General features: G+C 53.2%; 1 protein-coding gene across 8 annotated transcripts in view; it reads right to left on the bottom strand.

Annotated features, from left to right (window-relative positions):
• Positions 1–23,596, bottom strand: part of WNK2 (WNK lysine deficient protein kinase 2) — a 128,560-nt gene that overhangs the window by 92,419 nt on the left and 12,545 nt on the right. The window contains exon 1 of one of the 8 annotated variants that reach the window (XM_063100678.1): positions 1,567–1,619. The exons of 6 other annotated variants lie outside the window; for them this stretch is intronic. Coding sequence is in view for 1 of the 2 variants with exons in the window: in XM_063100677.1 (XP_062956747.1) it covers positions 955–972 (18 nt within the window). In the remaining variant the exon portion in view is untranslated. Of the gene's footprint in view, positions 1–954; positions 988–1,566; positions 1,620–23,596 lie in introns of those variants that run through there. One more of the 8 variants, XM_063100677.1, reaches the window with a different exon arrangement.

The raw sequence follows: 23,596 nt of genomic DNA, 5'->3' as shown, positions 1-23,596 counted from the left end.
CCCTTAGGCCATGCTTCTTACCACGCCCCCACCCCGCCCCCAGCACAAGCCCTCACTGCCCCCTTCATTCCTAAGCAGGACTGGACAGCAATTATCACCAACAGCCAAACAATACCAAGAGAGACCATCAGCACGGCCAAACCCAGAAAACAAATAATTCAGGGACCCAGGGCAACTTCGAAAAAATCTAATTAATGTTCCCATAAAGACCCAAGAAGTTGACATACATAAATAAGAGCAAGCTTCTATTTAAAAAGGAAGAATCAAGAAAGAGTTTCTGCAAATTGATACTGGGTTTACCTTACTAAAAAGCTCAATGTTATAAAAATAAGATACTCTGTAATCCAATGAAACATTAGGTGCAAAAAAGTTCATGTTTACTCTAGATAATAAAATGAAAACCTATTCTGCACATCAAAAATGATTATTTATTTATGAAAATAAAAATCAAGCCATGAATAGAGAAAAACTATTCTCAATACGTGTATCTCACAAAGGACTGAGATCCAGAATACATAGAGAACTCCTATAACTCAGTAATAAAAAAGGCAGGAACAGATACTTCAACAAAGAGGGTACATAAATGGGCAAAAGCACACGAAAAGGTGCTTAGCATCACTGGTTACCAGGAAAGTGCCAATTAAAACCACACTGAGATACCAATTCACACCCCCCAGGAGGGCTAAATTAAAAAGACAGATAGTTCCAACCGCTGGGAAGCTGGGAATATGGCCCTCCTCACACACTGCTGCGGACTGTGAGGCGGTAGAGCCCTTGTGGAAGTCCCTGGCAGACTTCACGCCTGCTCCATGTCCAGTCCGGGTCCACCCAAGAGAGAGGAAAACAGAAGTCCACAAAAGGTGGGCACAGGGATGTTCACAGCAGGTCTGTTCATCACAGCCCCAGCTGGGAACAGCCAAAATGTCAGTGGCCCAGGGAGCAAAAACTGCTCACCGTTCGTGGTCCACCCATCCAAACAGGAATGCGACTCAGCAATGAAAAGGAACACACTCCTGATTCTCACAACACTGTGATCACGTGAGTCCCAAGAGCTTCCAGCTGAACGAAAGAGGCCAGACACAAAAAGTATGTCTGATGTGATCCCATTTTGATGTGAAACTCTGGACCAGACGCAACTAGCGCTTGTGGGTCGCCGTCAGAGCAGCGGCTGCCTGTGGGGCAGGCAGCGCCAATAGCTGAGAAAACTTGGGGGTGACAGAATGTTCTACATCCTAACAGAGGACGCAGCTGCTCCTGTGTGTGCATTTGTCAAAGCCCATCAACTTGCATACGAGAGGTCTACATTTTTCAAATGTAAAAAAAAAAAAAAGGGAAAACATCCGAAGACCAACTGAGAGAAGTAGCACAAAGAAAGAAAATAGGATACATGAAGACACATGAAAGAAACTTCTGGAAGTCAAACAACCGTGTAACAGGAGTTCTAAAAACAGACATCACCAAGTTTATAAATAGATTGCAGAACAGCATTTCCCTGAGCTGGAAGGAGACGATTGGGAATAAAATGGCCTGCCACGGCCAGGTTAGAGTCAATGGAAAATGACCCACCTCCAGACCCGCTCCAGTGAAATTTCAGAATCCTGAGGACCGAGAGCAAGTCCTATCCGCAGAGAATGGCCCAGATGGCACCGAGTCTCACAGCAACACTGGGGGCAGTGGCAGGAGCAGCACTCTCCAAGGGCCGCCTCTGAATTCTACACCCAGCCAAGCAGATGTTGAGCTGGGAAGCCCAGGCTCATTTTCAGACATGCAAGAGCTCAGTGTTTGTATCCCACGCACCCTAGGCCAAACAAGTCACTAGAAGAAGTGTTTCTGCGAAACACAGCGCAACACAGCAGAAAAGCACGTGGCCAAGCTGATCCTCGCGGTCTGTGCAGGTGGAGGCAGCAGGAGGGAGCTGGGGGGCCCAGCGGGGCCGGCCCACCCAGGAAGCCTTCTCTGGGAGATAGCATCTCAGTGACAATTCCCTCTCAGGGTCCCAGTCATTGATTCTAGAGGATGCTCACAGCATCATTTCTAGCATAAGTTATCTTTGCCAGGATTTTAGCATCGACCGACAGCAACACGGGAAAGATTCCACTGTGGTTTCAGAATAAAGTATTCATATTATAAATAACATAACTAACAAAAAATGGGAGGTAGAGGAAAATACCCTGCATAGGCCTTCATTTTTCACGGCAGATACAGCTAACTTTGGTAAATCAAAGACAGAAAAGTCAGAAATTGTTAATGATGGTGCCTCCTGGAGGGGAGCTAGGAAGAGAAAAGGAGACCTCATTTTAAATTCTATGCCACCAGGCTATTTTTATCCATGTGACACACTGCTTGATCATTTCAAGGTCAGTTAACATGTCCTCCTCTGAGCACTGCCCTGAGCCCACCTGCAGGGGGCGCTACCCATCGTCCCCTCACAGAGCTTGTGCAAGTCCTCATGAGTTGATTGCTGGTCCTGACGGCAGGACCAGCCCAGCCACTTGAGGAGTGAGCTCATTAATTAATCTGCTAGGATGGCTCCAGGCCAACAAGAAGCAAGGTCAGGAAGAAAGCACCTGCCCCCTACGAAAAGATTTCCAAATCCTCCAAAGGTACACTGTTCTTAAAGCTTTGGTGTTGAGAGTGGCGGGCTCCAGGCTGGTCACCAACGTGGCCCTGCAGGACGATTCATCCCACCCAGACACGGGAGGATGACATCATTTGGCACCGATTTCCCTCCTAGATCCCCGGTGCTATGTACATTAGTGGCTCATGTTCCCTCACAGGCAGTGAAAAATCAGATGATAACAGATAACATTCTAGGACAATGCTGGCTCTTACTTGCTCTAGGAAAAAGGCCTAGGAGTCGCACACAGGTGAGGGGGACAGCACCCTCCAAGCCAGGCAGCAAGGCCACTGGGGCTGGGGGACTCAGGTCAGATGGCCAAGGCGGTCAGAAGACAGCCCTGGTGCCCACTCCAGCGCTCCAGGGGAAGCATAGCAGGGGCTGCTTCTGGTCATGACTAAGAGCATCAGAGGTTCCTGCCAGAACAGCCCCAACAGGCAAAGCCGAAGACACCAGACCCACAAGGGACACCCTTGCTTCTATCGGGATTCTGCCACATCCTCCGTTCAATAGGCAACAGCCCGTGCACCAACGCCGCAAGGAGAAGAACTGCTTGGCAACCCCTTGTCCTGCCAGAAGGCGCAATCCACGCACACGTGGGCAAAGGATGGAGAGTGGCCAGGAGAAGGGAGCCCAGAACCACAAGGCCAAGGTCCCGGGTGCCAGGCAGGCTGTGAGGCCTCCCTCTAGTTCTTTGTGGCCGTGAATCAAAACCAAAGGAAGCCTCAAGGGCCTTTGTCCAGAAGTGCCCTGTTTATAGGGAACTGGCCCAGAACAGGAGCCTCATGTGCAGAGTTGGGCCAGGATGGAAGGATCCTGGGGGGGCACCCTTCAGGTCTCCCCAAGGACTCACCTCTGTGCATGTCACTAAGGGATCACACCCAAACGTCCTAACATCCAGAGACAGCAGACACCCCGGGCAGGTAGCCAGAGGTCTTGACCACACACGTACCCCTTTTGTCACCCTCACCTCCTGGGGGATGTCCATGCTGCTCGAGGGAGACCCAGTAGCTCCACATGCTCCACAACTCCCTGATGGGAAGGACCTCCCCACCACTCCCAGGTCCCCAGGATTTGAACCAGGTCAACCCCAGCTGGGGGCCAGCACACTCCTCTCCTCACTGCCCTTTCACCCTAAAGCAGGGAGAGGGTGCAGGTATAGTTTCAAAGGCTGTCAGGGCTCAGCAAGTGCACAAGGAATGGGGTGTCAATGGAAGGAGCTGCTTTGTCCCTATGCCTGCTTCTTGGCCAGTGTCCCTCAGGAAGTCACGGAGGCTCTGGGCATGCAGGAAAGGACTGTTCACAACCTCAAGGGGGAAGCCAGCAATAGACGAGAAAACAGACAAATAATTACACACTGCGTTAAGGTGAAGGGACAGGTGGGCAGTGCCATCCAGGGCATGCCTGACCCTGAGAAATAGCCCGGACTGCAGACAGCCTGGGAGAAGGCAGCCCCTGCCCCATCCAGAGCACTGGCAAGGCTGAGAGCCCCAGAGGAAGAGCCTCAGGCAGGTTGAGGTTCCAGCAGCGTGTGGTTTAAGGGGCCACATGGACAGGCAACAGCCTCTTGGACAACAGGCAGATGCTCGGCAGTCGGTGGCTCAGTGGAGCTGTGCTCGCAATTCTCAGAAGCTGAATGTCAACACCCACCAGCAAAAGGAGAGACCTGATGGAGCTCTCAGACCTGCTCCCTCTAATACTCACTGCTGAAAAATAAACCCACTTCCTTTAAACCCAAGTTCCCTCTTCAACTTCATCTTAAGCAATGAAATACATTACATCACAGGTGAGCTGGTGTACGTGTTTTCTAATTCATGTGTAAAAAAAAAGCATGGTTATCAAAATGAAAATTTCCCCTGCTGCTACCAAACAAAAGCAGCAGAGGAGTTTGAGAATTGCAGAGGGTGACATGCCCCTGGAATCAGCCGCTGAAAAGAGACGAGGCGATCACAGATCCCGTATCAGGGTGAGTCTGCCATGTACACAAACTGAGGAACTCAGTGAGCAGTCGGCAGGGCTGGGCACTTCCAATACTCAGTCTTCCTTGTCAGGAGCTCCAAGAAGTTTATAATTCTCTGAGGCGGAAACCTGAACTTGAACATCTGGCCCTTGCTGCTTTTGTTAATAACACGGGTTTTTTTTTTCTGACCGGCAAGGGGATCGCAACCCTCGGCAAGGTGTGGTCTGCACCACGCTCAGCCAGTGAGCGCACCGGCCATCCCTATATAGGATCCGAATCTGCGGCCTCTGCGCTACCAGCGCCGCACTCTCCCAAGTGAGCCACGGGGCCGGCCCCAATAATAATACTGTTTTTTTTAAAAGGGGAGGGTAGAGGGGGAGGTGCCATGTGGCCCATTTAAAACAAGGCTTTGCTCTCTAATGGCCAGCACAGGACCCCTGCCTTCCCACCTCCTCCCTCAAGCAGAACCAGGTGCCCCCGCCCAGGCTGGGATCTGAAACATGTCCTCACAGGTTTAAACAGTTGTAAAGGATGCCATTTCCAGCATCTTGTAAATATTGACTCTTTTTAAATGTTCTTTGAAATGATTCCCATGGAATACAAATACCGCTGTGATCTGATACCCTCCATCAGCCACTTTATAAGCACATGAACAAACACATCCTCTAACTCCAGAGGACTCCCGTGTCCGTTCCCACAGACCTAACATGAGGCAGCATTTTCTGAAAGTCTTTACTGACTACCCTGCCATACTTCTCTGCCGTAAAATTGCACATATTGAAATAGAGCTTTATTTTGTTTCTTGTGATAAGGCTCTGAGGGCCACAAATGAATAGTGCACAGTTGAGCAAAACAAAGAGATAAGTTTCATTGAGAATGCATCTCTTACTTAGCCAGATGGAGCTTTTTCCCCAATTCTTTGAGGCATCCATGGGTGAATATTAATCGCCTCTAGAATGAAGCAGGGCCTGGCGTTGGCCTGTCCCCCTTCTGACTGATGGACATTGAGTTCTGAGAAAACCTGCTCACGTCTGTCAGTAGACAGGTGGCCACTACACGGACTCTCCATGCTCCTTCCAGGTACGTAGGAAACCCTGCGCCATCCTTCATCAGTACCACTTGGCAGCCCCCGTAGGGCCTCCCCCAGTTGTAATGAATACACGCCATGGGGTTTGTGCCCAGTAGCTGTAGGCCCCCACACCTGGACCTTGCTGGGATCCAGTGCCGCACTTTCCATTCTGGGCAGGGTGGGCCCATGGGGAGGACGGGGTGGGTGGGGACGCCTGCCTGTTAGTAAGCCCATGTCCCCAGCAGGGGCATGGTGGGTCAATTTCAGGAAACCCCCCCCACCTGGGACTCTGGTTGGTCCCAGCGCAGGCTACAGAAGCCCACCCCAGGCCCACCCATCACCCTCCACTATGGGCCACAGAAAGGGCCATCGTGGGCAGCCAAGAGAGCTGTCACCGTGCAGCACGGATGGGTGGGGCAGCAGGGAGATCCAGGGCTGAGGAAGGAAGCCATAAAGGCCAAGAGAAAAAAGAAGGCAGGGCAGGTGGCCCAGACTGACCAGGTACCCCTGAGGCCCTGCACCACGACAGGGCACAGCTGACAGGACCATGGGCTACCTGGGGCCAGATGCTGGGGTGGCACAGCCAACACAAACCCCAGCCTCCTGCCTGTACCACCTCACAGAGCAGGACTCCCGAAGGACCTCAGAGCACCTCAACCCTCCGCCCAGCAGCAGCCACAAAGCCACCATCCAGTTAGTCTCTACCCATCAGCTCCTGGCCAGCCACGGGTCATCCACTCCATCTCTTGTGGCATCACTATGCCCAAGCTCCCTCCACAAACAGGAACTGGCAGAGGTCTCCTGAGGGCTGGAGAAATGCTGCGCTGACAGGCAGTCACCAGGAATCACAGCTGGCATAATGGGCCTTGTCCCAGCCCCTTCCCACCACACACTGCCCTGCACTTGGCATTGGGCAGAGCAGACAGACAGGGAATGGCTATTACAATTTGAGGGACTGAAGATGGAGTCCAGTCTCAGATAGCAACTCCATCTGTCAGGGCTCAGTTCTCCATCTGTCAAATGGGCGGACACAGCACCCACCCCAGACCTCATTGTGGGGGTCAGAGGCAGCTACATGCAGAGATACCTGTTAGCAGGAAGCCCCACTGTATGCTGCTCTTGCCTGCCCTTGACTATGTGAGTAGAGGGTCACTGTGGGGGACAGTTTGGAGCCAGCCAGAACCAGCACCTTCCTGGAGGCTAAGGGTGTGGGGGTGAAGGGCACGACCACAGGGCCAGCCAACACCAGCAGCCCCAGAGAAAAAGTGACAAGATACAGACAAGCGCAGTGCTGTCCAGTGGGACTTTCTGTGATGAGGGGTGCTGCACACCTACGCTGCCCAGGGAGGCCGAGAGGCGGCAGGACCCAGCTGCTCATCTACAGCCTGGCGGAGCCACGTCAAATGGCCGAGACCCCAGCCCTACAGCAGGGACTCAGAGCAGGGACTCCTGCCCTAGAGGAAGACGGGAGAGACGCCCTTTGAGTCCTGTCCCTCCAACACCAGGCGACGGGAGATGACATCCTGACAGGAAGAGCTGGGTGCTAAGCAGGGCAGGGTCTGGACATGCCTGCACTCTCCTGGTTTGGAGGGTGGAGAACATAGACACCAGCAGGGGTCCTCTGGGCTTGTGCTCAGCTGGTTCGGAAAGAACAGAACCCAGCGAGGAGGTAGGTGTGCGAATGGTTAACCACAAATGCAGCTGGGCACGGGGAATGGGTGCTTTATTTCCAAATATAAGTTTTAAAGACTGCAGGCTTGACCTAGAACTCCAGAAGAATAATCAGGGAGCCCACACGCTGCCTCTTCCACTCCATGGGACAGCACCTGAGGTCCGCACTAGGCACTGCAGCCCACGGAGGGGCTGGACTTCAGCTCCCACCACACTCCTGAGCCAACGCCTGCCCAGTCACTTGCATGGATGGTGTCTTCTCATACATCAGCATCCCTAAATGAAGGCCAGAAGCTAAAAGCTGACAACAAACTTGAGAAGGACCCATACCTAATCCTTAACGGTGGGTTTCTCTGCAGGAGAAGAAAAGGCTACTCCCTACAGTACACATCCAAACAGTTTAGAATCAGGCATCCCTACTGCAGTCAGAAAAGCTGACAAGTGTTTGTGCACAGGTGAGCTTTCTGAAACAGAGGAGAGAGAAGAACACAAGCCCCAGATCCACCAAGGGCTGCCTCGGGCCCACCAGGATGGTGGCCAGCCCTAAGCACAATGCACTGACCGATGGGGACCCTAAATGCTGGTGGATGTGGACCATTAATGTTTGGGAGGAACAGGTAAGAGAGAAACCCACCTCATCAGAAGCCACCCCATCCCAGAGCACCTGCCATCAGGTGGGAGGGAGGGACAGGGTTCACCCCACACCCTCCAGGGACATCCATGAACTCTCTTCTCCTGACCACAGGTGGGCACAGTACAGGTGTGTGAGGGGCTGAGGGCCACAGGCCTCAGGCATGACCCCACTCCTGGTCATAAGGCTTGGTGCCATGTAACTGGGCAGCTGCCCTGCTCCCCACAGCCAGACCAGGGACCCCACCCCATGCAGGAATCCTGAGTGCAGGAGTTCTGAGTGTCGACCCGTAATGTCCAGGCTCCCGACGCCCATCTGTTCTTCCCCAAAGGCAGGTGGACAGGGAGAGCAGGGTGAAGGGCCACTGGGACAGAGGGGCACAGTCAGCTCAGGACAACGGAACCTGCCAAGGCCAAAGCAGCCCTGGCCCTGACAGCAAGGTGGCCCAGACCCATGCCCCACAGGTGACAGGCAGCCTGTGCCAGTAGCAGACACCTGTAGAGTCAGCCACAGCAAAGGAGGCTTTTGCTTTTCTCAAGGGAAGAGTGATGCCATTTCCTCACAGACAAATGTCTGCTCTGACCCTCGGACCCTGGACCAGAGCAGCAGGTCATCAAGGGACAAAATGAAAACAGGGGAAGGTTGGGTGGGCACAGAAGTCAGGAAAAGAAATCCCCATGGGGCCATCTCACCCCCAGAAACCCTTCCCGAGATCATGCTTGGCTCATACGCAAGGGAACACATCAGCACTTACCCAGAATGACCAGGGGCCCAGCGGCAAAGGCCACATGGCCACCTCCTAAACCTGACCTCACCATGTATCTGGTTTCTAGAAAGGGCCAGCCCCACCCCATGGCTACTTCCCCACAGGGACACCTAAAGATAGAACTGAATAGCCCTGTGGACACGGGTCAGCAGGATTAACAGCTCAACTGACAAGAACAGCACCTGCGGGGGAGGGGTGGACAGGACAGCGAGACCTGTGGATTCTGTGGGATTCTTCAGACAGCTGCAGAGGCTGGGTGGTAGGGTCATTCATTCCGTTTGGGGCTTGGCCTCAGGAGGCCCTGCCTCACTCTGCGGCTGCCCCGTTCCCACACAGTATATACAAAGGCTCAGGGCACCCAGAGTGGCAGCAGAGTGCAGGGTCTTAGCAGTCTGCTAATTGCTGTGGACCCTCCCCCAGAAAGCACACCCCCTCCTCCTGCACCTCCAACACAGGGAGATGTCCATTTCCACAGCTCTGGGCACTTAGGGGTGGGAGTGCTAGTACAGGCCACAGCTCTGGCCCAGTTCTCCAGACACACCTCCAGAATGAAGTCGCCTGGCCCTCCCTCCCCTTCCTCTTCAGAGGCCCTGGATGGCCCAAGTGATCCCACCAAAAAAAATAATATTTTGGATACATTATTAAAATTAATTCTACCTGCTCTTTTTATACTTTAATGTAGCTATTAAGCTGAAAACTATATATGTGGCTCACATTTGTGGTTCACATTACATTTCTATTGGACAGTACTACTTTAGAGCATCGGTACTAAGCAGTAGACTAGAAGCTGAGAAGCTGGGCAGAACTTTAACAGTCTAACAGGGATGGGAAGACAAAAATAAGAACCCAGAGCCTGGCAAGGAAGAGAGGCCTTGGTAAACATGCAGGCTTTCAGATAAGCACTTCCAGAAGGGCTAAATGCTAGGAGAGTGGATAAAACGGAACAGAACAGCCATAAAAAAGGCTTTGAATTAGTTCAATTCCACACTCAATTAAGATGATCTGCTTTTAGTCTGACTCCTAGAAACAAAAGTAAATCTCTAGAGAAAGAAAAAAGTCATCCTGAGCCTCAAATAGCTCCATATTAACTTTTAAACATGTCAATAAAAAAAGACCAGGCAGACCAGGAGGCATGACCAAACGACAAAAAAAATCAAAAAGAAAAAAAAAATAGACAACAGCAACAAACCCCCTTGGGGATCCAAATATAGTTATCAGATACAGGCTTTAAAATTACCTTGATTAGTATAGTCAAGAAAACAGATAGCAAGATGAATAATTTCACCACAACTGAAATCTATAAAATAAGAATCAAATGGAAATCTAGAACTAAAAAGCTAAATTAGGAATTCAATATAAAGGTTTAATAACAGCAGATTAGACATAGATGAAGAGAGGATTAGCAAACCGGAAGACAGGCCAATAGAAACTATTGAGGCTGAAATATGAAGAGATAAACAGATACAGAAAAGAGAATAAGAAACTTATAGAAGACAAAGAAATATTTTTAAAATAACATCCCCAAAATTTCCAACCCCCCAAACAGACTAAATACAAAGAAAACCATGCCTGTCCACATTACAGTAAAAAAAAAAATTTTTTTTCTAAAGATCAAACACAAAAAATTTTTAAAGCAGCAAAATAGGGTATGGAGGAACACACTACCTTCAAAGGAGCAACAAGCAGACTGATAGCCGACCTCAACAGAAACCATGGAAAAAGATTACGGAATAAGATCTTTATAGTGCTGGAGAAGAAACTGTCAATCTAGAATTCTATATCCAGAAAAAATATTCTTCAGGTAAAAATAAAGATTTTTTTCAGATAGAGATGTCATCATAAGCAAATAGATACTAAATACATACAAAGGAAAAATGAAGTAGCGGGAAAACAGTCTCAGATGGAAATGCAGAAAGAGCAGAAAGCAATGGAAAAGATAAATGCATTAATTGCTCTCAATTAATACTGACCATATAAAAGAAGAAGAGGAAGAATGTCATGTGGAATATAAAATAGATGGAGGGTTAAATTACATCAAATATCACAAAATCAGGGAGGAGTGGGTACACAGACTTCAAATGTCCTGAGATATTTGTATTGCCAAGAGTGTGCTCAGTGCTAATTTATACCAAACTTTCATCACTCAAGGATACATGTTGTAATCTCCAGTGTAAACCACTAAAACATTTATAAAAGAATGAATAACAAACTTTCTTTTTTTTTTTTTTTGTCTTTTAGTGACCGGCCGCACCGTGCTCAGCCAGTGAGCGCACCGGCTATCCTTTTTTTTTTTTTTTTCTTTTTTGGTCTTTTTCGTGTGGCTATCCTTATATAGGATCCGAACCCGCGGCAGAAGCACTGCTGCGCTCCCAGCGCCGCACTCTCCTGAGTGCGTCACGGGGCTGGCCCCCATAACAAACTTTTTTTTTTTTTTTTTTAAGTTTTATTTTGTCGATATACATTGTGGCTGATCATAACAAACTTTCTAAGTGCAAACTCTACACTCCCAAATCCCAAAGATCCAAGAATAGCTCGTCTGAAAACAGGGCAGCTATATCTGAGAAATACCTTGGTTGTTAAAATCACCATTACATGGATACACCAGCATGTAATGAAATAATGACCAAAAACTACAAATAGGGCATGGATGAGAAGATGGAAAGTGGATTGAGCACACCCCCACAGAGCCCACCACCGTACCCTCCCCTAAACTGTCCCACTTTAGAGCCCTGCCTCCCCAGTGTGCCTCCTGCAGAAGCACAGTCATCCAATTGACTCTGGCAAGACAACATGTGCATCCCTCCCCAGGATGAGGAGAGAATCCCAAATACCACACAGAGCTCAGCGCTCAGCAGGTACCTACCCCCTCCTGGAAGTAGGCTGGTACCCACATGATGGTAAAGCCACCTCCCCTTCTCAAGATGGAGACCTATAAAAGCTCAGGTCTGGTGCCCTACGAGGGCTTCTCCACTTCCACCTGTGATGTTTCAAAAGGTGGGAACAACCCCGAGGTCCAGGAGCAAAATTCTAAATCTCTTGTGAATACAGGTTTGGGAGAGCTCAAGTCTGGGGAGTCTCTCTCCCCACTCTCACCCCGGGGGATGAGGAAATGCCTCCTTTCTCCACACTTCATCTCTCTCTTCCTTGAAGCAAACATTTATCAGCAGCCATGAACCATTGGACAGCCATGCACAGCTCAGAAAGGAAGAGAATGAAATGTCTCCATCTGGCAATTCCCTGCAGGGCCTCAGGGCACCTCCCACTACTAAAGAATAAATATGAGTGAAGAAATGAATAGGAAAGTGAATGGAGAAACAAGAAATGAATGAGCAAGTGAGCAAACGAAGAGTGAATGAATGAGAGAGAAGAGAGTGAATGAATGACTGAGGAGTGAGGGCTGAGCCCTCACAACAGCCCAAGAGCAGTTGCCCAGTCAGTAGAGGGGAAACTGGTCAGCGTGCTGGGTACCGGCCCCTCCTCCCCTCCTGGGGACTCTGCAGGACCTGCTGGTGGAAGGTCCTTGAACACCAGGACCCCGAGCATTCAGGGGGGTCTGCAGCTCCCGCCCAGGAGCCTGCCACATCCCATGTCCTATCATGGATCACATGTCATATGCCTCACATATCAGATCACAACACACACCATGTCACAACACAGGTCTCATGTTGCACATCAAGTCACAACATGTGCCTCATGTCAAACATCATGTCATAACATGTCTCATGTCATAGTTCACGTTTCTCGTGTCACATCTCATTTCACATATCATGTCACAACAGGTCTCATGTCACACATCAATTCTGAACACGTGTCTCATGTCACATGGCACAACACTCATCTCCTGTCACACAGCACGTCACAAAATGTCTCATGTTGCGTGCTAAGTCACAACATGTTTCATGTCAAATGTCACAGCATGCATCTCATGTCACACAGCACATCACAGCAAGCATCTTGTGTCACATGGCACAGGTCATGTCAGACCACTGGCTGCAGCCACCCTCTGCAGGGCCGCTGTGCAGACAGTGGGGTCTCACTCCCATCCCTAGCCAGTAGCCAGTAGTCTGCTCAGGGCTCATGCTACGGCCAGTACCCCCCAGTCACTCAGCAGGGCCCCGAGAGCAAGCAGTGCCCCAGTCTCCCTACCGCCCCCCACAGCTGCCCTTCCTTAACCCCTCCATCCAAACAGCCTTCCCCCCCGCCCAAACCATCATCCTAGCAGTAGCAACACTGCCTACATCCCTGGGGTGGGGCGCTCATTGGAGAGGGGCAGGTATGCCACTCACATGAGAACTGCTGCATGGAGCAGGCAACAGATCAGCCACACCGCCATGGTGTGATTCCACCATCCTGACAGGGGGTTGGGGGAGGTCCGAAGAACAGAAGGGAGGGTGAGACCAGAGAGGTCTCTATGCCCGCAGGGGTGTGGCTCCTCCTGTGTCATGCTGTGAGACCCCCCCCCACCAACCCCCACCACTGGGCAGTGCTCACTCTACCCTCACCTGAGGGGCCCAGAGAGGCACATGGGGCAACCCAAGGCCACACAGCTGATGCCACCAGTGGGCGTGGCTCGGACGCCCAGGGTCCCCCTTCTGCTACAATGCAGGTTTGTTCCTTCTGCCCATGCACAGCCCTGGGAGTGGCCCCATTCTCCTCTGAGCTGTTCCCCTTGGCAACCCAGCCCAAACCCTACAGAACCCCTAAGAAGAATATAAAGTAAGGGGATGGCAGAGAATGATAATACAAAAATTCCACTTTCAGAAGAAATGTCCTGTACCAGCAAGTGCTGTGACAGGAGACGTGATACGTCTCCAAAACCTGCACTCACCTGGAAACGTCACCTCCAGGCTCCACCACGACACTGTCCAAAACCCTCATGCTCATCTGTTTTGTCTAGGAATTGTCACTGCAGCGTTACTTATAATCGCAAGAAAAACCAAATACCCAAAACAGGGCCCAGTGAAGGCGACGAAGGACCTCAGGGCAGACTCGAAGACAATGGACCGAGGGGGACAGCAGGGAGTGTGGAGGAGCCGTGTGGAGCGGCACGAAGCTGTCCGTGTGACATCCACACACACGAAAGCAGAACCATGAACAAGAACTGCAGCTGTGTTCTCCCTGAACACATGGGAATTTTTTTCCTTTCCTCTATTTGCCAAATTCTTTGCACCCTGCTGAACTTCATAAAACTAAAAACAGCGCATGGCGGGGACACGGGTGCTGGCAGCTAGTCTCCCAGCGCCTCGTCACGGGCACCGCGATCCCGGCCATGACCTAGGCATGCAGCAGAGTGCTGACAGCAAGGCTATTTTCATTTCCAGAGTGAGGTTACCATGGAGTTTAATTTCTTCAAGTGCTCCCTCTGGCATCTGTTCTATAAATGGCTTTGGGGTTTGCACCGAAGATGTTCACTGGAGACAGAACTACCAAATCTGTGAAATGCACAAACCCTAAACCTTCTCCCTGAGCTTAAGCCAGCCTATCAGAATCCTCCTCGAGGGGCCAAAGAGGAGGGGCCAGCCCAATCACCCCAAGCACTCACCGAGCACCAACTGCGTGCCAGACAGGAGGGCTGTGAATGACAGGAGACACGCACCCCTCCACAGGAACAGTGGGGATAACTGGGGAGTCTCCTGCCTGTGGGGGAATGTCGGGTGAGGCCCCCCCGCCCGGGATCTGGGACAGGTCAAACCCATGGCTCTGCAACTTTGGGGTATTATCTGAGTCTGAGGGTTTTAGTGCAAGATAAAGGAGACCCGGATAACTAACTGGAGGTGGGCATCCTCTACTTTCTGGTCTGTTTGACATTTCCACCATACCAAGTTAACTCCACCACCAGGTACGCTGCCCTCGGTCAACTGCCTGCGCGGCTGCTTTTGCCTCTGATTTGCATGTCCCAGGCACTACCCTCTGAGCAAACTCTGCTCTCTGGGGGAGCCTGGCAAGGGGTGGACTTAGCCAGCCGCCCCAGAGGCCTCCTGCAAACTTGGCATCATCATCCTCTCTCAGCAGATGAAGAGATGGAGGATCAGGGTGGCAAAGCCAGAAAGGAATTCACTGTCTCCTCCTTCGATGTTCGGCTGCTGCAGAGCCAGCTGCTGCCACAGCGCACCCCCCACCCCCCGCCTCCCCCAAGGAAAACTGAGGAAGAGGGAGGCAAGACAGGTCTCTGGGAAGTAGGTGCTGGTCTGGACTCTGACATTCTCCCCAAGAGGGCATGGCCTCCTCCTGCCCACCCCCAAACTCGGGGACCCTGAGGGTGGTGGGCACATTGTTGGCTGTCACCAGCACTGACTCTTCAAGGGCCAGTGGGCACACGTCTACCCAGCGCTGGCTCCTGGGACAGACCAGCCATGCAGCCACCACTCTCCATGGGGTAGTCCCATCCGAGGACACTAACTATGGCTGCGTAGAACTCTGCCCCACCCCCCATCGAGAACTCCCTGATGCATCCAGGGAGTTCCCACCCAGGGGAGGGGCCAGGGCAGGGCTGCAGGCAAGGAGTAGAGCCACGTTCGGCACCTGCCAAACACTGTGGTCACCTGTGCCCTGAACTGCCAGGGCGAAAGAAGGAGGAGCAGGGGTGTTTCCCCCAGCACCCTCAATCCATGGGCACCAAGTCACTACAGGCGACTCAAAGGCACCCATGGGGCAGCCCTCATGCCCCTTCTGTCTGTTCACCCAACCTGTCCACCAGCGCCAGAGAGGTCAATAGGGGCAGCCCTGAACCCCAAAGAAATGCGCATCTGATATAATAGAAGATCATCGAGTCCAGACAGAGGACTCTGTGGTGCCACGAGGACTTTGTGGGGGCAGAAAGACATCAGAGAAGACCTGGAGCCCTTTGCGGCAACAGTTTCCCCACCTGTAAAGCAGGCCATAAACTGGATCCCAGGGGGATTATGGCCTGAGGCTGGCACAGGGTCTGGGCTCCATAGCAGCTGCCTACAGGGTGTTCATGCTGAACGGCTGTCCTCACCACAGATCAGACCCCGGCCTGAGGGCCTCTAGCTGGGCCATCAGCCCACACTCTCAGGCTCCACCCACCCTGGTTCTCCTCCTGCACCCAGATTCTGCTGTTTCTAGAGCAGCGCAGAGCCCACCCCAAGCATGTTAGGGGCCCGAGACCTGCTGCCCAGAAGCTACAAAAAAGCACCAGCACCACAGAGCCAGTGTCCACAGGTGAGAGACAAATATAGGGCCCCAGGTCACGGGCACCACAAGAAAAGGCCCTTAGGACCAAGTCCTTCAGAACAAGGCCTTCTCCAACACTGCCCCCAGCTCCGTCTGTATCACTCAAAGAGTAGAAGTCAATACCAAAGATAAAACAAAATCCCTTAGCAGTGCCAAAAATACCTCCCCACGGGATGAGGTTGAGCGGGTGCCAGCTTCCACAGCAGCAACTGTCGCCATGGATACCAGGCTCCAGACAGCCGGCCACAGGGAGGGCTGGAGGGAGAGGGGGCCAGCTGGAGGGATAGGGGGACGGCTGACAGTATGGAGGGGAACAGAGAAGGGGCAGCTGACAGGGTGGGCCTCCCCAGGTGATGGGGACCTGAGGTGTGCCTCCTTGTGTCCCCCACCCCCAATCACTGGTAAAACCGATCTGCAAATAAAGCCTTTGTTGGGGGGAGATTTGCTCAACAGTGAAATGTGCAGCAGGATGGAAGCCGGGAAACAGCCTCTCCCACAGGTGTCAGCACATCTCTGATATGAGCAAACAGGTCCAGTGTTTCCTGCCAAAAAGTTTTGAATCCTATGTCCACTGACTTCCCCTCACCTAGAACCATCCACTCCTGCAGTCGAGCTCACTTCTCGGCCTGTGCTGGCAGCACAAGGAGCATTCCAGCCCCACCAGCCTCAGGCCCCCCTGCCCCCACCCACAGCCAGGCAGCAGCAGGTCGGCCCAGGTCCACCAGGTACACTGCCCAGCTGAGGGGTCCTGTGCACCCACACCACACATCCACACTGCCCCCAGGTGCCCATGGGCATCCGTCACTCTCTCAGCCTCCCTGGCCCCTGGTGGTGTAACGTGAATGTCACAGCTGACAATTTGCTGTGACATTCACGTTAGGAATAGAAAACAGGGCTGGCCAGACAGACGGCGAACGCCAGCCATGCCACAGGCCTCCGAACACCACACAGTCCTTGACCTTCCTGCCACACAGGTAACCCCATAAGGGTGCAGGGTCAGTACCCACCCCTGGTGAGAGCTAGTGATTACTCCTGTGGTGTCCCCCATGCTAGGAACCTAGGCTCCCACAACAGTTTGCAGGGAGTAAACTGAGGCTTTCCAGTGCTTCCCAGAACCCCAAGTCCTACTGGAGCTCATGGGTTGTGCATGCAGCTCTGCCCTCAAGTGCTCAGGCCCCCCTGCCCCTCAGGAGCCACCCCTTCCTAGGTCCCGCATGATCTCATGTACTTTCTTCCCATGCAGCCAACAGAGGCCATCGTTTCTTCTGCCCGTCACTGTCTGCCTCCCCCAGCATGAACGTGACCACCCGTAGAGGACGAGGCCACCCTTGCCTCTGCCTCTCCCACTCCCAGCACCTTGTACACAGCTATCAGGCCCACATTCCTAAACTCTGTTTTCATATACCCTCCCGCAAGAGCCTTCAATAGCTCCCTAGTACCCACTGACAAAACAGACAAACACCTCCTCAGTGTGGCCTCACCATCTCAGCCCCCTCCTCTCTAGCACTCACCAGAACAACTCCCTACATACACCAGCCAGCCAATGCCCAACACCCTCTCCCAAGGATGCGGTCCCAGGGCCCCACAATGGCTCTGGGCCTTGCTCAGGGATCCTTGTTCAGGGAGCCCTCCAGACATTCCTTCCATAGGATGGCCTCTCCTGCCCCGCTGGGCACCCAGCCCTGGGCTGCACTCTGTCCACTGGGCTGCATAGCTGGCTGGTGGGGATGGCATTCAGGCTGCGCTAGCTTCCCCTGGCTGTGGTCACAAACCACCACAAACTAGGCTTACAACACACTTGTTCATTCTCTCACAGTTCTGGGGGCCAGAGTTTGGAGTCAGCCTCGCCCAGCTATGCTGAGGGTGGGCAGGGCTGGCTTCCCTGGGGACTCTGGGGAGAAGTGTTCCTGTCCCTCTTGTGGCTCTTCCCCCCTCCTCCACAGTCATACCCCTTTCTCTGACTCTGGCCCTCCTGCCTCCTACTTATGAGGACCTGAGGGTGACACTGGGCCACCAGACAACCCAGGACGATCTCCTGTCTCAAGATCCTTAACCTATTCCCATCTGCAAAGTATCTTTTGCTGCGTACAGTGGTATGTTCATGGGTTCTGGGGTCTGGAACACGGACACTTTCTTTACTCAGCCTCTCTGCACCCCCAACCCCATGTGACAGGGCCCTGATCCCAGCAGCCGCCCCTCAGCAGTCTCCTTCCCAACCTGCACTGCAGCCAGTGCCTGCCGGCTTCGTGCCTTACGGCCAGGAGGTATCATCTGTTTTAATTTGCTTTTTCATTCTTTCAATGAAGGAAGGGAACCTCCTCACCCGGAACTCTCTCCAACCCCACCCCCCCGCCCCCCACCCCTGAGCATGTGCATCCTGTGCTATCGCCATCCTTCCCTGCCTCCCACACAGGCCATCTGTCTGCAGTCCTGACCGCTGTCTGCCACACCTTCCCCTGGGCCAAGCCCTTTGACTGCCGGGCCCCAGGGTGTTGCTCCAGCTTCACGAGTTAAGCAAAGGCTCCCCCAACCCAGTCAGACCCTTAGTCCCTAGGAAGGGCCATCCCAGGCTCTCCCACAAAGCTCTGGGCCCAGCCCACTCTAGCAGGGGCACTGCTGCCCTGCAACAAGGCCTGTGGGGGCTCTGAGAATCCCTTGGGCTCCATGCCAGCATGTACCACTTGCACCCAGACCTCAAAGGTCCCCTCTCCCCCGATGGCTGCCATGTGGACAGCAAACTGGGGGCCACATAAACGTTATCAGACATGGTCCTCACAGGAAAAAGGGCAATGTCTCACTCACGACCCTACAGGAACCCCCCAGCAAAGGCAGCCAAGCCGTCAGGGCCATTCCACCCCTTCTAGCCATGAGAGTCTGACCAGCACAACTTGCCTATGCCTCAGTGTCCCCACACCCCTGGAAACAGCTCCCTGACAACCTCATAGGGCTGCAGGGAGGACTCAGTAAGGGAGGGTAAGGAATATTTAACTACAGTGACGATTAATAATCACACCGGAGATGAAGTCCTCTTGGACCCTCACGATTCAGTCTCCCTAGCCCACCCATGCCCAAAGAGAAAACTCAGCAGAAATCTTTTGTTTAAAGGTCATCAGTCATGCAAATACCCACCCCTCCTCTGAGTGTTCCTACCCCACCCAAGGAGAAAGTGCCCCCTCAGCCAGCCAACTGCCCACAGGGCAGGTGGCCCTTCCATGAGGCCACCTCAAAGGGCACATCTTTCCCATGGAAGCACCCACAAAGAAGGCCCGTTCCCTGGCAAGCAAAGCAAAGGTGACATGCATGCACACGTATGCACACAAAGCAAAGGCCTGCTGCGGGAGTCATCAGTGCACACACAACCTGCACCCACAGCAGCAGGGGTCAGGCCACAGGAGCAAGACACGGGACACCATGCCCACCAGTGCCCAACAGTGCTGCTGAGCCCTCCGTGTACTTCAAGGGTCCATGACAAACCCTCATTACCCCTCGCTCCCCTGAACCCATCTGGGGCCAAGGGCTTGTCCCAGGTCACACGAGAGGGGTGAGACCCCACTGTGATCTCCAGCCTAGCCAGCTGCCCTCACCGGCCCAACCTGGTCTCCAGGTGGAAAGTTGGCAGCAGCCTCCGCTCAGCCCTGCCAGGCCCTGAGGGGCTCTGCTCTGGCCTGGGGTGAGAGAGAACACGGACACAAAGGGCCTGCCTTCAAAACCATCCATAAACAGCTCAGGGAAGCAGCCAGCAGGGCCAGAACGTTCCAATGTCACCGTCTAGCTCCCTCTGACGAACAGAGCATGCCTTTGTCTTTTTATCATTGCCTTCATCAAATATTTACAGAGGCTGACAGACCATTTCAGACAGGCCAGACTGAGCCAAATAGCTCTTCCCAGGACACAGTGGAGGCACAGGTGAGCAGGCAGGTCCCGAACACTCAGAGGGCAACTCAGGCAGGCACTGGCAGCTGTTGGGAGCGGAGGGGGAGAGGTTCCTGCAGGACAGGATGCTGTCCCTGGTCTTGAGCCACATCACACCTGGGGTTTATAGATCCTGGCTGTCTGGACACACTGGTCTGGGCTAGTGGCCAGCCAGGTGGGGCAGAGACCCTGGCCCTGCTTCCGTAAGCACTGAGGCAGGACAAGTCTTGTGGCTGGTACGGGTTCTCCATGCTCTGCCTCCCGGGGTCACACGGAGTGAGAGCCCCACCGGGCCAGGCAAGCGGGGGCTTGAGCCGCGTTGCACCAGGAGAGCAGTCGCCCGGACCCCTTCTCCGCCTCCCCTCCTCTGACCCCATGCAAATGCCCAGGGAGCCTCAACCAGAACAGTCCCAACCCTGAAACAGCCTAGGTGTCCAAGCGGGTGAGGGACAGATAGACAGGGCACCAACACGTGGACCACGCCTAGCCAGAAGTGGATAAAGTGACAGCCAGGAACTCAGTGGGTCTCAAAGGGCATCCTGAAGAGCACAGGAAGCTGGACACAAAGACTGAGTCCCATGGGAGTCCATGTCCCCAGCCCTAGAGCAGGTGGAGCGGATCTGTGAGGACAGAAAACAGTGGTGCTACCTGCAGCTGGAGCTGACGGGGACCCCTCTGCTGAGAGGGGGGCTTCCCTATCTTCACTGGGGAGAGGGCCACACACGTACTGACTGTCCCTGAGGACTCACAAAAGTGAACACAACGCCCCTCCGACATGTCATTTTACTTTCCTTTACCTTTAAAAAATATCATCTGTCCCTTTCTTTTTTAAAAAACAATTCCTCTGTATTTTCTTATCTGCTTTTGTCTCATTTTGTTTCTAGCTGACTGTTTTTAACATTTTTGCCCTTTTCCCCAAGACCACCTTATTTCTTGTGGTTTCATGGGTCTCCAGGGGTCTTGCAGCAGCAGCAAGAGACCCTCACCCAGCCGATAACCGGACGGCTCTGACCTTGTTAGGTCAGTCAACAACACTGTGCAAAAGGCATCAGGATAGCCGGGTTTTTCTGAAATTCTCACATACCGGGCCCAGGCCAGCAGAAGGGGACAGGGCGGGGACACATGCACCCTTAACCCTACCTCCTCCCCAAGCTGTCGCCACTGCCCCCTCCTCCCTCCCCTCCACAGCTTCATGTTTTCAACGCTTTTTCAAAAACAGTTGAATTCACTCCCCTGCTCAAAACTCTTAATTAAAGAGAAGAAATTCCACAGGACCTGTCCAGGCAGGTGTCAGCAGTCTCTCAGCTGGCCAACCCGTGACCTGATGACAGCTGCCCACAGCTAGACAGAAGGCCCAGTGTGCCCCTCGTCCGCCAGGAGCACAAGACCAACTGATGCTGGGGTGGTGGGGGGGGGTAGGGGCTCCAGAGCCCAGGGCTGTGCTCAACCTCAGGTGAGGCCTGAACATGAATAGGACCTGGGAAAGCATCTTGGCTCAGTCCTGGTGCTGTCAGAACAGCCAGGAGACGGCCCACCCAGACCCCAGGCATCAGCCACCTTCCTTCTGGGAGGACCAGGTGGTCCTGGCACAGCTAGGCTGAGGAGCCACACCCCATGGAGTACAAAGGGACTCTCCCCAAAGTCTCAGGCCCAGGCAGGGACAGCCAGCCATAGGCCCAGCTCAGAGGCAGGCAAGAGCCTGTGCCCAGCTGTAGAGGGTTAGGCTAGAGCTGGCCCCGGCCCAACTCACACCCATGGTGGGCTCACACCCCAGACTGCACCAAAGCTGCCTAACTCAGCTCCGAGCTGGGGGAGCAGCAGAGGGAGGGGGCGGGGGGAGGCACAGGCAGGAGGCAGCAGGGGTGGAGCAGGGGGTGGGGGGCCAAATACGGTCTGCACAATTCATCATCACTGCACACACCAGTGCAGATGCTACAATCATGACTTTGCAAAAATACCCAAGAATATAAGAATGAGATAAGAGGGGCATATACCAAAGTGAAAACTGCCCTGTCAGAGGAAGGAGATTCCAGACAGTTCCTCCTTTGTCAGGTTCCAGCATCTGTCACGTCACCTTCCCTAGGAAATGTCCCCTTCATGGTGGCCATCCCCTCTGTCCTCATGAAACCCGATGCACGCCCATCCCCACTTGATGGAGCTGTTCCAGGGCTGGCAGGTGGTGCAGGGGACCACCTTGACCTCCCCGCAGCCCCCACCCCGGGTGAACAGGGAGCCCTGTGAAGCCTGAGGAAATCACTGGGCAGCAGGTGGGTCCCCCCGTCAGTGTCCTCCCTCCAAAAAGCTGCCTGCAGGAGGAAACCACAGCAGAGGATCAGAGCACTTGGGCCAGCCCATGGCTCCTTCCAGGCTGAGGGCAGTTCTGGCAGGATCAGTGATTTGACTTAAAACAGAGGTGGGGCCGTTCTCACGCAGGTGCCTGAAGTGCAGGAAAGGAAGGAGGCAGCAATCTTGAGCACAGAATGACCGAGCCTGCAGTTCAGCCTCCTAGGACCGTCAAACCCCAAGGCCCAGTGCAGGTCCTGCTCTACTGGCTGTGCTGACTGGCTATGCAGACAGTAAGGACAACATGTCCTGTATTTCCCTGTGCCTCAATTTCCTCCTCAGAAAAGGGGGAAACCGTAGTGCCTCCCTCCCAGGGAGCTGATATGCCTCCAGAGCACAGAGCAGTGCCCCACTGCTGTCTGCACGGCTATTTGGGTTAACAGAGCCCCGGTTTCCTGCATGTCTCCTGGGGGAGGTGCACACGCAGCACTTGCACCAGAAATGCACAACCCTGCACAGTCATGCACAGACACCAGCCAGATCCAGACAGCGGTCTCCATATAAGAACTTTCAGAAAACAATGCCGAAAGATTTAAGAACAGTAACAATAAGAAGGTGTAGGGACAGTTCTGGATGAAAATCGACATGACCATCAGACACAACCTGTGACTCTTGACTGGATCCTGGATCCAAACACGGGAAACCAGGCAGAGCTCCACTGGGAAGTGCAGTCTACAGGTCAGCAAAGTCTGACTGAGTCAAGTTAGACCCTGGAGTATGACCCTGAGTCGTGGTTATGTCGTGGTTATGCGGGAAGCGTCCTTTTTATCAGGAGACTCTGCTCAAGTATTCAGGGGCAAATCGCAAATGGGTCAGACAGAGGAAATGTGGCAAAATACTAACAATTGGTAACTCCAACCTTTCCATTGGTTTAAATTTTTCAAAAAAAAAAAAGTTTGGGGGACATGAAAACTGGACTGCTGGGAGAGGGGAGAAAGCTTTGGCAGGGGTTGGAGGTGGCAGCAAAGAGCTGGGAGCCCACCATACAGGAAGGCAAGGACAGTCCTCGGGGCCCACATATGCCTGGCCTGAGAGGTGAGGGCAGGAAGAGCATCCAGCCGCAGCTGGCTATGTGGGCTGGCCCATCTGGGAGACAGGCCCAAGCAGAGGAAGGTTCTATTGCACAGGCACCAATAGAGGCTTGGAGGGATGAGGCAACCAGGACAGACACAGCGGGCACCACACCCCACAGCCTACCCCTCCTAACCAACAGAAACCCACTGTGCCCAGCCCTGGGAAACAGATCATAACCTCTTATGCTGATCAAGCCTTTCCCTTGCAGCTAAAGAAGGCCACATAGTCCTACTGTAACCAGAGAGACCAAAAAGATCACTGGTCCTTTATGGAGACCAGAAGAAAGCAGAAGAGAAGAGGTGGTAACCCCTGTGTCCCCACCAACGTTGCTGAGCCACCTTGAGGGCCCTCAACTGGCC

This window comes from Cynocephalus volans, chromosome 6, assembly GCF_027409185.1.
Source record: "Cynocephalus volans isolate mCynVol1 chromosome 6, mCynVol1.pri, whole genome shotgun sequence".
Lineage (NCBI taxonomy): Eukaryota > Metazoa > Chordata > Mammalia > Dermoptera > Cynocephalidae > Cynocephalus > Cynocephalus volans.
Note: the sequence above shows the minus strand (reverse complement) of the source record. Positions and strands in the feature narration are given on the sequence as shown.